Below are 18,248 nucleotides of genomic sequence, written 5' to 3' on the forward strand. Positions count from 1 at the left end.
TGCCTTAAATCATAAATGTTTATCTAATAAATTCACGGGAGCTTTGCGTAATTAATCTTAGAGAAGGATGGGGCTTACTGATAATATATAGTTCGGTAACTAAATGTCGACAAGATACATAGCATAATACTACAATTTTACACTTTAATTATTAATTTAAAATATCGTCGCTACGTATCGTGTATTACAAATTTATATAACATGTTGTTTGATATTGAAATTATTGTCCCTTCTATCTAAATAATTAAAAATCAATGTTGCGTTGATTGTCATTCATGCGATAAACGTGTACTGTTATTGTTAATGCTACTTATACTATTAACGTAAAAAACGGTCGCGAGATAGAGCAATGAATACATACTGGACTTTTTAATATGATATTCATATGTTTTATTTCTAAAAAAACTGCGTTAATAATATTTTTCCTGGAATATGTATGATGATGTAGATTCTCTCAACTAGTTTAAAAAAATTAATGACTGACGTCACGAATGTCAGGGTTTGGATTTCTGTCCATCCTCGAAGGTATGAAATTAAACGCAGGAAATATTTTCCTTTGATTTATTCCAAGCTGAGGAGGTCCGATCGCTTTGACGGCTCGAACAAGCCTCCCGATACTGGCGGGCGCTCGGCCTTTCGGAACTATTCACTCAAAATAACACCTATTTATGGAAGTTAAAATATTTCAGAATAATTTTGCATCTCAGAATTCACTAAATATAATTATTTTAATAATCAAATAGTTATTATTCGTTAAAAATTATTATTATTATATATTAAAAATTAAAATAATCATTTCCGGACACGTGTTTTTCTTAAATACGTGATTTCCCGCCGACATGTATTGCTCTTTATTCTCATGCTACTGTTTATAAAAAGATCACGGTTCGATAGAATTTTAAGTAAGACAATTTAATAACCATCAAAGTGGCGCGAAAAGAAAGCGTTTTCTGGACATATGAGGCGCGAATTTGAACAATGAATCTCTACCCAAGTAACGTCTCCATCTCGGAAATCATAAGATAAATTTCTTGGTCATATTATATAATATCAACAATTAATTATTATTATTTATACATATACCGGTTGTGAGCAACTTTGGCGTATTGCGTATATATTGTATAATCAGGAAGACAGTATTGCACATTTAAATATAATTAATTCGCCCATCTTCGATTACATTATTACGAAACTTAAAGTCTAATAAATGCACTGAGTCTAATCTACTAATTTAATCGATTAGATTCAGTTGATATGATTGTGGAAACATTTGCTTATATTTGGTCAGTAGCATTTATCTAGTCTAAAAATGGTATATGTCCATATCAATTCTTCTATTGTTTGAAAAATTTACATTATGATCGAAATTTCGTCAATAGCGCAATAATTTAAGGGAAGCCTAGCGGAGTAAAATGTTGAAGGTTCGATTCTGAGCCCTTGGGCTAATGACGTCCTCACTCTTGACACAAGTTTTAAGCTTAAATGGAGGAATAAATAGAAATATTAGTAATTTCTTATAAAGGAGCATTGTTACTATTCTTCTTAATAAATAAATACGTCCAATAAAAATTTCGCTAAATTCTTTCTTAATGTGCTTCAATATTATGAGCATTGTCAAAGTTCTTAAAGCAAGCATCAATTACAAAGTATCAACTCAGTCAGGCAAATGATATGCAAACCAAGTAGAAGACGATAACAAACAGACGTTACATTTTATACATAAGACTAATTCTACGGTAACATAAAATTTTATAACGGTTTAATTTGAAAAGAAAAGGCCGATTCTATTGGTTAAAAACTCTTGACAATAAGTTAATTTCCTCGAATGAATTCTTCCATACAGCTTGAAAATTTAAATTTGTCTTTTTACCCTCCGTTTAATATCGCAGTTCAGAAACTTCAATTAACATTTTTTACTAACTTTCTTTTTATTTTGAAGTAAATTGGAGCAGTCGAGTCTTCGACTTATTTCAATTTCTGTTAAACGATTATATCTTTGAACATTGAGATTTCTCTTAGAACAACGATATTTTTATTATTAATTACATTAAAAAAATATTGTTTAATATATACGCTTACATAAAATTTACTAAAATTAACATTTTAGTATTTTAGCATAACTGCCGCTATAAAACCTAAGTAGAAGTCAATTCTGAGTCAAGCTGGAAGTGAAATGATGTTTGTAAGAGAGTTAGAGTTACAAAACTTCAAAGTTGTACATTTCATCGTGAGTGAGTTACGAAAGTAGCAAATGTTGTAACATGTATAATGTTCATATATAAAAGGATGTTTTTTATTACTCTGTTGTTGGATTTTGTACTAAAGCAACAAATTAAAGAAAACAGTCATAACACTGATATTATCAAAATTCTGAACTATTTTCTAACTAAAAGCTATATGAGATTCCTTATGATAGCAAAGAAATCAGGCACTCTCGCTTTGGCGAACATGCTTGAGGCACTGCAGTATGCAAATCAAGATGCGAAATGCATTTTTCTACTGCACTCTGTGACATGTAGCATAAAAGCCTTTCTAAACTTACAGTACAATTAGCCTTTAAGTATAGAATCATTGTATATGGATTTAATAATAGATATAGCTTAGAGATTTGTAGTGCATTTCGAATACCTACACTTTATTTTACCAATTCTATATAATAGAATATGGTGGAATTCACAAGATAAGCTCGTCTTTATTTTTTTAAGGAAGAAGCCTAATATGCTACTTCTAGCAATGGTATTTGAAAATCTAAATACTGGTAAATCTAAAAAAGTTAGCCTTACGAACTATACTAACATTTCAATTTGCACATATCTCTAGCATTGTCTCTGTTTTGCAGATGTTAAAATCATGTCGGCAACTGACGATGGTTGTTCGGACAGCGGGTGCATTAGTGGGACGGGCATCATGTTCATGGATGGATCGCTACGGGAGACCAGCTTCACCGCCAGCACAGCGACCCTTGCGGTCCGCTAGCAAAGATCGCTCTATAAGGAGGGTGAGTAAAGAAAATATCATCATTAAATGAAAGATGTACAAATGAATTATATTTTAAATTTAATTAAATTTCTTTAATATTGATATCAAGTGTCAAATTATCTATATTTATTAGAACCACCAACTGAATTATACCTATCTTTATGATGTACAACGATGTCATGTTAAAGTGCTGAATAAACACATACTTAAAACCATTTTTTGTATTTACACAATGCAATTATATAAGTGGAAGAAAATCGTACGATTATAAATATAGATAAAATAATAAAATATAAATTGAAAGACGTACGTTTTACTTATTAAAAACAAATTGTTTCATATTTAGTGAAAATATAAAACGAATAAATAACATAAAAAAAGAAAAATCAATAACTAACTCAAACGTACCGCTTGATTTCTTCGCAGAGTTAAGCGATTTTAATAATTTATAATATTTCTAATTTATTTCCAAACACGTATCGACGTGTGATTAGTCAATCGTGATTAATTTTACCTGTGAACTATCAGTAGAGTATTCTTATTGTTAAATAAGAATAAAAGTACAAATATTTAGCGTTTTATGAAGCAAGTATAAAATACATGATCACTGAACCCGTTATCTGCTCTGCTCGCTTTTTTGCTTGTAAGCAAATATGCGAATGAAATATTTTCTCTAAGACGCTTAGACGTGAGCAACTGAATAGATGTATTTGAAGGGGTCAAAGAAGTGTCTTTAATGCCCCATTAGCTGGCATCTGGGTCACAGCTCCCCAGGGTTGATTAGGGGCCTTATGTATCGTTCACAATATGAGATTATTCCCATGCTAGTTTGAGTCTACTGTTTATGTATTTTGGACAAATGTACTATGGATTTTACAATAAATGTTACATTATTTTAACTAATAAAATAGTGTATTCTAATTATTGAATAATCTTTGTTTTGAAGGACTGCTTTTTTAATTCGTTTTATTGAATAGTCATCGGCGAGCAGTCATATTATGAGCATAGTATAAAAGTGTTTTGTCGAATCAAGCATACATTTTTGTATCATTTAAAATGCTACCTTGCACGAAATAATCTTACATTAGATTAATTGATTATATAATACGAATGGCAATGTTAAATAATAATTAATATGACTTTCTCTATCGGAGAAAGATATATTGGGAAAATGTAGACAATATATACCGGTGAATATATTTATAAATAAACCGCGCTGGTAGATATGTAAATTTTATAGTTTTCTAGAATTTTATTGATCTGTGCAAAAATATCATAAAACCCATTTTATTAAATTCCAAACATTGATATCCTTAGTTTCGATGTGGGTAATATTATATCCAAATACACAATTTTTTTTTCTTTTTTAAATATTTTTTAGATGACATTACACAGTAGTTTTAGTTAGAGCACCCACTAAAAATGTTATATATATAATATGAGGTACACATTTAGTTGAGATTTTATTTATTCTAGTTAAATATATTATAAATAAAATAAAAATGTATAAAATAAATATAATATATATAATAATTATATATTATATAAATAAAATATAATAAAATAAAATTTTGTATACTCATAACAAGAGCAAACACAGTATAATATTATTATTAATTACAATATGTATGTATATATTTCACAAGTTTTTATGAATTATTTTATAATAACTTAAGTGTGCGAATAAATTTAGTTTAATAACAGGCGACTTAAAAGAGCCTACGTGAATAATTTGTATCGTGTAATACAGACCCGGTTCAAGCAATTGCGGCTGAAAGGATTACTCAGTCATGCCCGGGTCATTACGCAATAGACTTATGCTTCAGTTCGTATCAGGTTACATATAAAAGAAAACATTTTATGTTAACCTTTTGTTTTGTAAATATTGCCAAACAAACCTTGTATTTGTCAAGAAATATCAGATACAGATTACTATATTGCACATATTAATTCATTTCTTAAACTTGAGGATGATTTATAGTGCGATACACAAGGCTCACCTAATTGCGATCCAGTGGCTAGAAATATGCTGTTTAGGGTAATAATACAACGTACTGGCACGCTTTGATCGATACGTAGGATGGGTTCATATATGAAATTCCATATAAATAAGAAATAGCGGTCGGGTTGCGGTTTATTTACTTATACGTATGTATTCTAAATATATTGCAATATGATAGATTAGATTTAATTTCCTGATAAATATAATTTACGTAATTATATTTATTCATTTTTACATATGATAACGCAATATGTTTAAAATAAAGTAACCTTAGTACACAAATCGTTTTTTAATATATATTATACACACGCTTAAAATATTATTTTAACATAAATTATGTATTATTTGAAAAAAAATTTAATGCAAATTAACGTATAAAAGTAAAATATATTCAACGATTCTTTATATAGGTGGATTTATGTATTGAACCGGGACAATCACTGGGGCTGATGATCCGGGGCGGGCTGGAGTACAACCTGGGAATCTACATCACCGGGGTGGACAAGGACTCCGTCGCGGACAGAGCGGGTCTTATGGTATGTCCATGATTATTTTAACTAGATTAAAATAAACTTATAATATATAAAAAGTTGTCGTTTTTAAAGGAAAAAATGAAAGTAAAATCCCGTCAAAAATTCTTACAACTTTAAAAGGTTGCTCTTTTTGAACGACTTCTCACCTTAAAATTCATTTTAACAAGTTACTTGAGAGTAAGTTTTTGGGTAAACACGTGACTAAGTTACCGAAGAAAAACGTGCACGCGTAGAGCACGAGTCGAATTAAATACATAAAATCGTACAAAAATATAATGGAGCTTGTTTTTATATTCACGAGTTCTATCCACTGCAACATCTTGACTCATATTTTTTATCTAAATGTTATTCTACAATATACTGACAATAGCATTAGTTCGTTCCGGTATAAAGGGTGAATGGGTCATTATCATTAAATAGACATAAGTTAGATCCTACATTTAGGAACACATTATCCTTGTAAAGTAGAGTAAGCCTTTTAAATTGCTAATATCTATGGGGAAGTGTAGCCACTTTGCTTCTATAAGTATATTCATTAATTGGCATTCAGTAAGAAAAGAGCCAAAGAAAATGTTTTCGTTATTTTTTCACCCCTTCAAATATATTCTTATTTGTTTTGTTATAGCAATCGCACATTTAATGTTCACAACTGATTTAGATAGGGTCAGCAAAACACATTGAGCTAAATTACATTATATATGAGTACGAGTTACTTACGACTAATTGGACTCAGAAGAGTAAGGTGTTCATGTGATCTTGATATATCTGCAACGCAGTCGAGTTTTAGTTATTATAGATACTAAACTAATGTAAGTCTATTTTGTTTCGGACTAATAGTATCTAAACATACATTAAAATTATAATTTTATATTAAAATACAATTATATTTATATAAAAGTATTTTAAATTTTATTTACGTGAATAATTTATGTTCGTAATACAAGATTAATTTCAATCTATACACATTTATTTCATAAAATAAAAAAAAATGTGTTTTAGTAAATTTACTCTTAAATGAACATTAATAAATTAGTATAATTGCGCATCAACAGCATAGTGCATAAGACTATAATAATTGTCAAATAGAAGCAACTAATATAACAACTGTTCTTAAAAGTAGAAATATTTAACAACCAGTGTAATTCAGGATGTAAAGATTCTAGATATACACCCATGTTTTCAAAACTGTTCAGGCATTTGAAATATATGGCGTAGTAAAGAAAGTTTTTTTTTACTCCGCCACAAGAACCCTGAAAACATTACACTCCATTTTTGTACTTTTCCGGGCAGTCGGGCAAAAAAGGGACATAATACTATATTTTTAGAGTACAAGTTTATACCACAAAGGACTTTTATTTGCATAATTTATTAATGTTAAAACAAACTTTTTACAAACTTTATAAACAGTAATAGCTCGTTCTGAGGCATCGGGTTTCCTTTATCCTACTCAGTACAAAACTAGGTCAGTTAAGGTCACACGAAACCTTCATAATTATTTTCCTTGTAGCTACGAAGATCAACTTATTATGATAATGTGGCAGTAAATAACACTTTATGCGGGACCAATATTTTTTGCTTATAAATAAGGTAAAGCTTGATAAATATCTCCAAGATCATTCATATTTACGAAGAAATAAGGAAATTTTCAAAGTTTGTAGAATAACTGTATTGGTTTGTTCCGTTTATTGAATATCTTACGTAAAAAATATGTATATATATATTGCTAAGCGTCACGTTGAATATATTGGATATATAGTTAACAGGATCCGTGTCCCCATTACTGACACAATAGTTAAACAATAAGCAGGAATAGTATATGATACACAGGACAGGGAAAGGATTATTTATTAATATTAACTGATTTTATTTATTTTCATTTTAGATAATTTTTTTTTTTATTTAAACACACCTAAACAATTTATATGTGTGCGTGGGAGTTCCCTATATCGTCAGCTATATCGGATATGTAATTTTAGAAAGAAAAGTAAATACTTTAAATATAATAAAAATATATTTTGATATGTTTGTTTTATTATGATTTATTGTATTGCTTATGTTTTGGCTTGACCTTAATTTTTATTTTATTTAAAATAGGTATCAAATGGGCCACCTGATTGTAATAAAAATTATCACTTTTGTGAACTATGCTATAAAAAAATACCAAATATTGCTGCCTGGCGGCATAATATGTACTGAGTGGGTGGTACCTATCCAGACGAATTTGCATAAAATTTCTACCACCAAGTAAACTTATATTGCAACATTCACACGTAATTTAACTTGTAAATTATCTAATAGTGTTATACACGTAATGATGTTGTAAAATGGTCACAATTTTCTTTTCAAAGTTCGGAGCTCGGCTAAAGTGTAAACAGTGTTGAAATTATTTTTTTAGTTATCGCGTGTTGTTGTTATAGATCGATTTACATAGTTGACTGAGTGCTGAAAAAAAAACTTAATCGTTCGTGGTCACGGGCAGACTGCCCGTGACCGCGGACACTGCAAAGTGCTCAAAACGTCGGGATGTTAAAAAAAAAAAAAAAAAATATACGCGATTAAATCCGTTAAAAAAAACTAGTTTTATTTCAATGTGTAATAATCGCGAAAATCTAAGACAACATGACTGAGTGCTTTTGTAAATTTTAATCAGTTTTGACTTCTAATGTTTTATTTACGAAAATTGTAATAAACATTGTACTTCTAACGTATCTGCTTCTAATATATTTTTTAATTTTTATATATGAAAGTATATACATACGAAAATTAAAACAATGTACACTTTTCATAGGTGGATTGAGAAGGTTTTATATGGCATATTTTAGTTTTAAATAGATAACCTTTAAAAGTCTTGATAGCGTGGAGTATTGGCAAGAATGCTGGGATTTTTCTATTAAATCGCAATAAACGTCTGTCACGGACCAACAGTAGTTGTAGCAACAGCCAGATGGGGTGAAACGTCTTTTAATAATATTTTACTGTTATTTATTCAAGGAGTGTTGCTTCTTGAAGCCTTACAAAGAATGTAGTTACAATAGATTTAATAATTATTAAGATGAACAGAGAAAGTAAATGTGAAAACGGGAAAGGCTTTTTCATTTATAGTACGAAGGCAGACGTGTAAATGGGTCTATTTGTCTCCTCCGCTCATAGTCATTGCCACCGTAGGAAGTTTCAACAATTTCTTTCAATGTAAATACGTTTCTACCCTTGAGTATAAGTTGCTATGCGTCTTATATTTTAACTACACTGGCTTACTCACCCTTGAAACTGGAACACAATAGCACAAAGTTTCCAAGTTATGGGGTAAAATAACTGAGTAGGCGGTACTTACATAGATGGGCTTACCTTTTTTTTTTTTGTTTAACGAGGAGGAAATGCATTTACGCATGCCGCTCGGTCGGGGGACCGGGACGGGTATGTGGGACTCAACCGGGAACTAATGCCATGCGCTGCCAGGGCACGCTAGTGCTAATGCCCTGTCCTACCCACTAAAACCATCCTCGGGTTTCCACCATGCCGCCGAGTGGTGAGGCCACGGGATCGCCAAGGGCATGCAACCGCGACCCCACCAGCGGCAGCCGCCGTAAGGCGGCTGAATATTCATGGAAAGCACGCCTAGTGCGCGCCTTCCCCATCATCCTCCACGCGGGAATGTGGCGAACTCTCCCTAGGCCGCCACTGGAGGCTGGGCGTCAACGAAGCTGACACCCTGCGGCGGATAAGATGGTAGGCTCCGCCGCTGACCGCCGGTGTAAAACACCTGGGAGGCTCGAGTAGCGAGCCCTTCCACTCCCTCCTAGCCAACGAGGCCACTGGCGTGGTCCGCCCTAACGCCGATCAGGGACGTACCAGGAGCAGCCCCGTGGCATCCCTCCCGCCAGTCTTAGCCGTGGCCGACGAGCAAGCTCAAGCCGGCCCCGTTGCCCAGGGTACACCACGTGGAGGTGACTAACATGTACCGCTAGATGGGCTTACCTATGTAAGCCTAAGAAAAAGTCTTTATAGGCCTTATAACCCTTAAACTAATGGGAGGGGGGGCTTTTGCACTGTATCTAAAATTAAGATATTATATTTATATAGTAAATGGATTATAAAATAAAATTGATATAATGATATGAACTATTTACGAAGAATCACGTTGTTATCGTTATCTACAATATAAAACGTGTTCAACTTTCGGGAAGGATATTGGCGATATTTTATAGGTAAAGGCGATGTTTGGAAGATTTATTGTGCTAGAGTTCGAAAACGCCCCGTCCGCCACAACACGCTCGAGTTCCATTATTTCTTTCAGATATTTTCTAAGCAGAGTTTTGTTTCGATTTTTGTACTAAAAAGATTTATTGCTGTTCTGATATTAGATAACAGAGTTTGGAGAATTTTCTAGTTTACTTTTATAATTATTACTTAGAATACTTTTTATTATACATATTGTTTTTGAAAAAAATAATACTACTTTAATTATCTTTTAATAAATCACTCAAAATACATAATTATTATTCTACTGACACGTAGACTAATAATTTTAATAACTTAATAAATGGCATTTAATTATCTCTGTCAGGTCGGTGATCAAATATTAGAAGTGAATGGACAATCGTTTGTTAACGTGACGCACGACGAGGCGGTCGCGCAGTTGAAGTACCACAAACGTATGTCTTTGCTCGTAAGGGATGTTGGAAAAGTTCCCCATGCTTGTACTGCTTACGGAGAGAGGGACGCTGCCCCCAGGTAAACGAATTAATTAATTTTTAATTTAACTGATAAGAAGTTTAAGTGTCAGTTACTGAGTTGCTAGTAATATTGTATTTAAATTAAAAGCTACCTGTATTGAAAGAGTACTTTTGTAACTACCAGTTTTCACGAATACTATGGTGATTACGAGTTGTTGGTACCCAATAGACAGTTAATACATTTTAATGATAAGCACTGTGATTTTATTTTTAATAAATTTAATTCACTATATAAGAGTCTACTCTACTTATATTTTGTTGTCTATATCTGTGCATAATGCTGAGCTCGTATATGCTACGTCTATATCACAAATCACCACATTTTTATTAATTATGATGATGGTGATGACAATCGAAGTGTTAATTAAAAATAAATACAGCATCAGTTTTAAACTGTGCAAGAAATTTTCTTTATGTTATTTTATAATAAAGTTTACTTATTTTTTTTATATTTACTTTATTTTTTCATTATTATATTGTTACAATAATTACAAATGTAACCAGTTTTGCGGATATTTTTAGTAGTTGTGATTACAGAAATCTGATTTTGTATATAGATTAAATTTGTAATTCTCATGATCAGCCGCATTTTACTCTGATAGAATATACCTTCACTCAACAAGTGAGTATCTAGGAAATTGGCATTAACATTGATAATTACATGTCCAATACATGTAATACACATACACATACTACACAACTGAAGCTTCAAGTTAATAGCAAGGTTTCGTCAAGTGGATTTGGTATGCGTATATGTACCATACAAACAAAATTATATTGTAGATTTCATAACATCAGAACTTAAGACATATAAATAACAGTTAAACGTAATACATTCATGTTAAGGAAAATATACAATTTTTTTATTACTAAATGTTGTTTATCTTCATAGAATAAGTGGCTGGGGAAAACGAAGAGGGGCAGCAGCGACCGCCGTGGAACAGAAAGCCAAGTCGCTGCTACCACAGAGCGACATACCGGCGCTAGCTTACTATATGGAAGAGTACGCATCAAGACGTCTCACTCCTGATGCCTTTTTGACAGTGCTAAGAGATCTGCTGGATACGCCACAGAAGGTAAGTGTTAATAAGTGCCTATGTGTTCATATATTATTAATTGGCTCTTTGGTCTAGTGACCAGCTTCTATTGCAGATCTCAAGGTCTTGGGTTCACCCAAGCCAAGCCAGTGATTTCATTTAGTTAGCAGCCCGGAGGTCAGAATTTGACAGAGTTTATACTTTCGAGTCTTGATAAAAAATATAGCCATTTAATTTAAAAAAAAAATAGTGTCTGTGTGAGCCACGTCTTCCAAGAAGACGTTAAGCTCGAAGTCCAGCAAAGATCTGCTGATGTTAAAATATAAAGTAAGAAATATAAAATAACGCCAAAATTTATAAAAATAAAATGTAAAAAAAAGGCACGGGCAACTGTGAGCCCGTGGATTTTGTAAATTATATAAAAAATAAATAAAAAAATATAGCCTGACCTGGCTTGATCTCTTTCCCTTTGTATAGAAATTAGAGTTCGTTGTCGGATTTTAAAAGGGAAGTAATAGCATACTAACCAAACGAGAAGGACTAACCAAATGACATAAGTGTCTACGTTGAAACTAACCAGGAAGACATCATTCACGTTATTAACGACAAAATAAATGATAGGGAATTTTAGATATGAAAGATTCTTATGATTTAGTAATGTCTACGTGTATGGTGTAATATAAAGCACTTTGCAATATTGTCCTGTATAGACGATTAAGAATGAGCGCCGTGTCCAAAAAGATAACGTCATCAATTCATCATCAAAGTATGTTCTCTTTTAACAATTCACTATATTAGTTTCATTTGTTTTAAACGAGTTTACGTGTGAGGTGATGGTTTTTCAAATATTTACTAATGATAAGAGTGGATTTTGAAATTGAACCCATAACCTTAAGTTATATGTTTTAAAAGAATAAAATTGATATCCTAGGAGGAAACAACAATCGATCATTTCGTGAACAAACAATCTCTAATGGCAAACTGAGGAAATGGAAGCCAATGCGTCTTATATTTCGTTATTTAATGGATAGCATCTTTCAATCCTTAGAATTAAATAAATTGTAATTATATGTAATAATAAAATACTCTTACAACAATTTATGAGACTCGTCAAAATAAACCAAATGAGCCCAAACGAGGGTTGTACATTAATTTTATATTTTAATTAAATAGCATTTGGACGTAGTTATCACGTTGTGAAATATCGTACTAGAAGGCCACGTCATAGCGATAGCCATAGAAAAGATGTATTATATAACGTTCGATGGTACTAAACTATTATACTATCATACGAATTGCGTCAACCTTGCAAAGTAAACAGTTAATACGACAATAATAGTCGAATAGCTTAGAATATTTAAGTAGGTTAAAATTTACTTTATAGATTTATTTACAACGTAACATTGTCACGACTAGTTAGTAACGAATAAATAAAGCAAGATAATAATTATTATTAATCATATTAAGTTTTATAGGGAAAATTTTGTTTCGTAATGTAATGTTTAGTTTTTTACAGTCCATTGAAATCCTTTTTTACTTAAATCAAAAGTATCAGGTTATTATTTATTAAAATCTATCTAGAATTTATACGTTATCATTCACATAAACAAAGAAACGAAATTATTCGAATGTGTTCAAAATGTTTACACAATTGGTTACACCTCTTAATTATTATCAACAGACTTGGAAACTACGATTTCTATATTATATATTAATAGCGTAATAGGACGATTGATGCACATAAAAAATCTGTTATAGTCTCATTTTGGAGAGCTCCAGCCGCAGATGTACTGTAAATAAAAGAGCATTCTTGATTGAAAATCACTACATTATCACAATTTAACAAATAATTAATGTTAGAGAGCGGGACGAAGTTACTGGAGTTGTTGTACGGTTGTATATAAAAAATGAAAAACGAGAACAAAAATAAAATAAATTGTTATTGACAAATTGCAATTGTAATGTATACTATTTGTTATTAAAAATTTTATTTAAAGAAGGTGTCATCATTTTGAAGCCAAATGGACATGATTTATATTTAATTATTTTAATTATATACATGAAATCAAAACAAAACCTGTGTTTCAAAAATTCCTTTAAAAATATTTTAAATAAGCGCGAAGTTTCGCAGACTATGATTAATACTAGAACATTAACTTATATTTGATTAAAAAACATATGACGTAGTTATAACGTAAAATATCATACTAGAAGATCACGTCATAGGTGCGAAACAAAAATAATTTAATAATGAATGAGCCATGTGAGCTCTTTCCCATTATCACAAGCGATATGTATGTGCATAAGCTTTTTTTGCTTATGAGAACAATATTCATAAAGATATAAATAAAACCAAGTCCCAATAGCGGTGCGTGATGCTTGAATATCCGTGTAGCACGTGATATTTCCCACGGGTTGTCCTGCTCATGAAAAGTTGTATTGATAACCTCTCTGCTATGTCCAATGTTTGGGGATCAGGGCGAATTAATTATGTTATATGGTACACTGAACAATAATATTATGGGGTCATGTCAAATTAAATGAAAAGAGTTTCGTAAAAAATATTGTTATCCGCATGTATAATTTTAAATGCGACTTAATTTCAAATATAATTTAGTTTTTAGTGAATACAATTTGTATGTCGATCATTCAATATTGTCGCTTCAGATAAAAATATAAAATCTAATTAATTTCCATCGAAATCTTAAACTTCTAGCCTTGTTTTGTGTCAATATAATAGAATATTTAAGTAGTAAAATGAATTATGGTTTGTATCAAGTTTTTCAAGAAACAGTACTGCATTTTGAAAAACAAAATTCACGAAGCATTTTCATAAGATTACAGTAATTATAATCATATGATTATTTTAATTAACAGCTACTGCGCATTCAATATTCTGTGAGTAGGCGACATATTTAATTAAATTACCTAAATAATCGTTTTCATTGTACACAGTATTCCCTTTTGACGGAAATTCGAGAATTTCTGCTTCCGGAAGACCGTCCGCGGTTCGACGAACTTGTGTACAGACGCCCCGAGGATGGAACGGACCATCATTTGAAGGTATTATCACACCACTTAGTGTTGACACTAAAATAAGTAAATTATAAATAAATATTTAAATTGATAAAAAAGTAACAAACCCATTACGAATATTTAAGAGAAATTTAGATGTTTTTTGTTTCATAGCTTTTTTTACATCTTATATTTTTTTTTAGAATATTCTAAATTCTTTAAAGTATTTTTTATCCAAAATAAGTTACGATGTTAACTGACTATTTTATAATTATGATGAAAAAACAATATTTTCTTAATCGACCTAAGGCGACAATAGCCATTTAAAAGACTAGACTAGTATTCGTGTTTTTTTCATAACTTTAGACCTATAAAATAAATTAAAACTGCAAAACCTTTGGTAATAAGTGTTTAAAAAGATTTACACGACTTATTAATTAAACATTTTATTTATTTTCAAAAGAACAAGATAAATATACTTTATTTCAAAAAGTTAAGCGTAAAGCTTGTTTAGGGAGTGGGTACGTCAATACCCTTGGGGTTAACATTGGATTTCAACTTCCTGGATTGCAAGTTGTAAAAATATCTCATAAATTCAAATTAAGTTTCATATTTAAATGAAATTTCAACAAGTTCTTAACTACATGGCCGATGTTCATTAAGCCTTATTGTTCTTATCAGCCTCTCTGTTGTCTGTTAAATCTGATTAGTGCTTTTGCTCTGACTGAGATATTTAAGTGTCCGGATTATTTAAAAGGTTATTTTACAATTTATTCAAATAAACGACTTTTCTATATAGTTCTTGAGATAAAATTAATAATTATCATCACTTTATTAAAATTTTATTGTCCGTCTATTTAACGATTGTTTAAAAATATTTGTGTTTTTTTTTTTTATTTGTTTATAAATATTCAATAAAGGATTATTATATTCAACCAAAGTAAGCAAATGAAAAATTATTTTTTACTGAATTCTGAGCAACATTACTAATCAATTTAAGCGCTTATATGATAAGGCAAACATTCCTAACTAGAAACGAATATAGGAATGTGTGACAAAAACCAAAATAATCGTCCTAGTATTGTTACCACCTTGTGGTAGTGAATACATACCCACAAATCTTATTAATATTATAAATGTGAAAGTTTGGATGGATATTTACTACTCATTGACACTAGATTGGCTGAACAGATCTGAATGAAATTTGACACAGTGAGGGATTATATAAATTACTTTATATCTCGACGATATTTATATTTACTAACTAAATAGTATTTTAATAAACTAATAAAAATGAATAAATATAGATAATGTTTAGTCACAAAGAGCCTATTCAATTCTAATCACATAGAATATCAGATCATTAGTACAAAAGTTTTTCTTACCAATTTCCTTTGCCATATTAATTATTTATCCAAAGTTCTATCCATTAGGCTCGTACGAGTTCTGCTTTGGTTTTTATACGGTGATTACGGTTTAATCAACATTTCCCACTTTTTACTTAACGACATTTATTTAATACGAAATTCATGATGAACTTGAATATAATTCAAATATAATATGTTTTGTGACTATTTCATAACATCAAATAAAGATTTTAAATAAAAAATGGTTGTTATATAAATTTAGTGCTTTGGCAAATTTAAGTGTTCCCTGAAGTTTTGAAATACAACATTTTTCAGTAAAATTTAGTTTTGAATATTTATTTACTACCTAATGCCCAACATGTATAATATATATGTATATATACGTTCCATTATATAATAATTATGCAACTATTCAAACAATATTTGATTTATCTTATACTGGATAAAGTAAAGAAAATAAATTGTAATTTAACAGCTACAACTGAACTAGGTTGTACTTATTTTAAAGCAATCATAAAAATTGTAATAAAAATAATACTAAAATGTAAAATGCAATGTTTAAATGGAAACACAAAGCCGTCACTCAAGAGATATATTACAGACGCTCACGGGGACTCTACTTTGATTAAACGACTCGGTGTATAATACACTGACTAGTTTATAAAGGCCATGTACATACCGCTAAGGCTTTCCAATTGTTCTTAGCGGGGGAGTGAGAGACATATGCTGCCTTCTTCCACAATGCACGAACTTCATGATCCGGTAAGTGCTTTATATATATACGATGTTTGTATGTATGTGTTGCATGTCCATGTGTTACGCGATACGATGTTATGTTCTCACTAGAAATATGTTTATAATACAAATTGTCTTTATCTATAAAGTAATGACGAACTATGAAGTATGTTCGTATACGTTACACGATAGTTTATTATGCTGATTTTCTTTTACTATAATGACATTTTAAAACGAAGTTGAAAATTTAACAATAATAACTAATCACAAAATATGGCGTACGAATATTTCTCATAAAAATAATTTAAAGTTACAGTTAAGTGAAAATTAAGACTGAGACTTGAGAAATTTTGTTTGAAATATAAAGGTGTCAATGTAATCTAAGTACTTGTGGGTAGAATATAAGTATGATATGTATGTATAAATAAAATTTTAATTATTTAAGGGTTCTGAATATTTAAATAAATTGCCTTTTACATCGTATCGTGTAACAGATGTCGCGTGAAGCCTTATGATATTAGACATTTAAATTTTGTTGCATAAAAATTGTTAATTGATGTGTAATTGTGTTATTATACTGTTGTTGTAGCTTTGCGTAAATATAGACTACAAAGTTTGGAATCAAATGTGTAGAGAAGTACATAGAATCATTATCATAATATCACATATTTCAAGGGTTCAATCGAATTCAATAAGTAATTGATAGGATTACGGCATTAAATAAGTTTATGTAATAATTTTGTTTAACACAGTTTTATCGACATATGATTCGGCTTAGGTCAAATTACTTTTTGTGAGCAACACAAATTAAATGAAACACTGGATATAGAAATGTAGGGTGAGGTAGAAAGAGATTGTTGTTGTAGGAGGTGCCGGCAGAAGTACCTCTGGTGGTCGACCACCGCTCGCCCTCCGAAGACTCCGGTTTGGGTCTACCACCCCACGACCAAGCTTACAGGTGACCGCACATATTTAGGCACGCTAAAAATACAGCTCGGATTCCATCAGAAAAATATCCCTTAACTCGGAATAATATAGTTAAAAAAATAAATTGCATTGACAGGTGTCTTTGACAAGTGCCTGTCAATGTACATAGTCCAGAATCGTTATTGGCTTATCGCCAATACTTTACTTGTACTCAGCACGAGAGTCGATTGCTTTATCGCCGTATAAACGATCGCATTTATTGTCACCGGCGGTTTTATACGGTTATCCTGCATCCGTAAGGGTTCTTTTGAATTAACTGCCCGTAAAGTCAATCGGCGATTAAATGAAACAATTCAACGACAACAATTGTATATTTATAAGTTACTTTTTAATTAAAATAATTATTTACCATATAGACTGTTATGGCGCGGCATCAAGTTAAGGCTTTGTTTATGATAAATTAATTTAATGTAAACGAAGGTCTAATTTCGTTAGATATAAACGAACGGATGCTTGTTGTTTATTTTCATATAGTAAAAGGTACATAGTTCCTATAAGAAGTTGGAGATAAGGTATGTGACGCAATGTTGTGTGGGGCAGGAGCGGGCGTGCCTGGCGCGCTGGAGACCCGCCGCCACCGGACGACGAGCTGGAGCCTCCGCCCGAGGTGATTTTGCCAGAATTACCTTCACTTACTAACATTCTACTTGTGTCACATTCACTTCTCTATGTCTTTTCTAAGTGTACTGGGTGTCACTCACATCGACTTGCAAACATTATTCGTTTCCCCCTAAAATGCTTTATATTCTAAAAACAATCTATGTGTTTTGATTATAGAAATGTTCAAGTAACTTTTGTAATTACCTACAATGCGATGCAAACACGCCCTGCGGTGATTATTTTCTCACGTTCATTAATAT

General features: G+C 31.2%; 1 protein-coding gene across 6 annotated transcripts in view; it reads left to right on the forward strand.

Annotated features, from left to right (window-relative positions):
• The window catches only part of LOC125077443 (whirlin), an 87,321-nt gene that overhangs the window by 31,907 nt on the left and 37,166 nt on the right, over positions 1-18,248 (forward strand). For 5 of the 6 annotated variants that reach the window (XM_047689414.1, XM_047689416.1, XM_047689415.1 and 2 more), the window contains exons 7-14: positions 2,840-2,998; positions 5,392-5,517; positions 10,079-10,245; positions 11,140-11,323; positions 14,240-14,347; positions 16,372-16,428; positions 17,268-17,359; positions 17,929-17,995. In XM_047689414.1, coding sequence (XP_047545370.1) covers positions 2,840-2,998; positions 5,392-5,517; positions 10,079-10,245; positions 11,140-11,323; positions 14,240-14,347; positions 16,372-16,428; positions 17,268-17,359; positions 17,929-17,995 — 960 coding nt within the window. The remainder of the gene's footprint in view (positions 1-2,839; positions 2,999-5,391; positions 5,518-10,078; positions 10,246-11,139; positions 11,324-14,239; positions 14,348-16,371; positions 16,429-17,267; positions 17,360-17,928; positions 17,996-18,248) is intronic. The other variant, XM_047689417.1, reaches the window with a different exon arrangement.

The sequence above is a fragment of the Vanessa atalanta genome, chromosome 3 (genome assembly GCF_905147765.1).
Source record: "Vanessa atalanta chromosome 3, ilVanAtal1.2, whole genome shotgun sequence".
Taxonomy (NCBI): Eukaryota; Metazoa; Arthropoda; class Insecta; order Lepidoptera; family Nymphalidae; genus Vanessa; species Vanessa atalanta.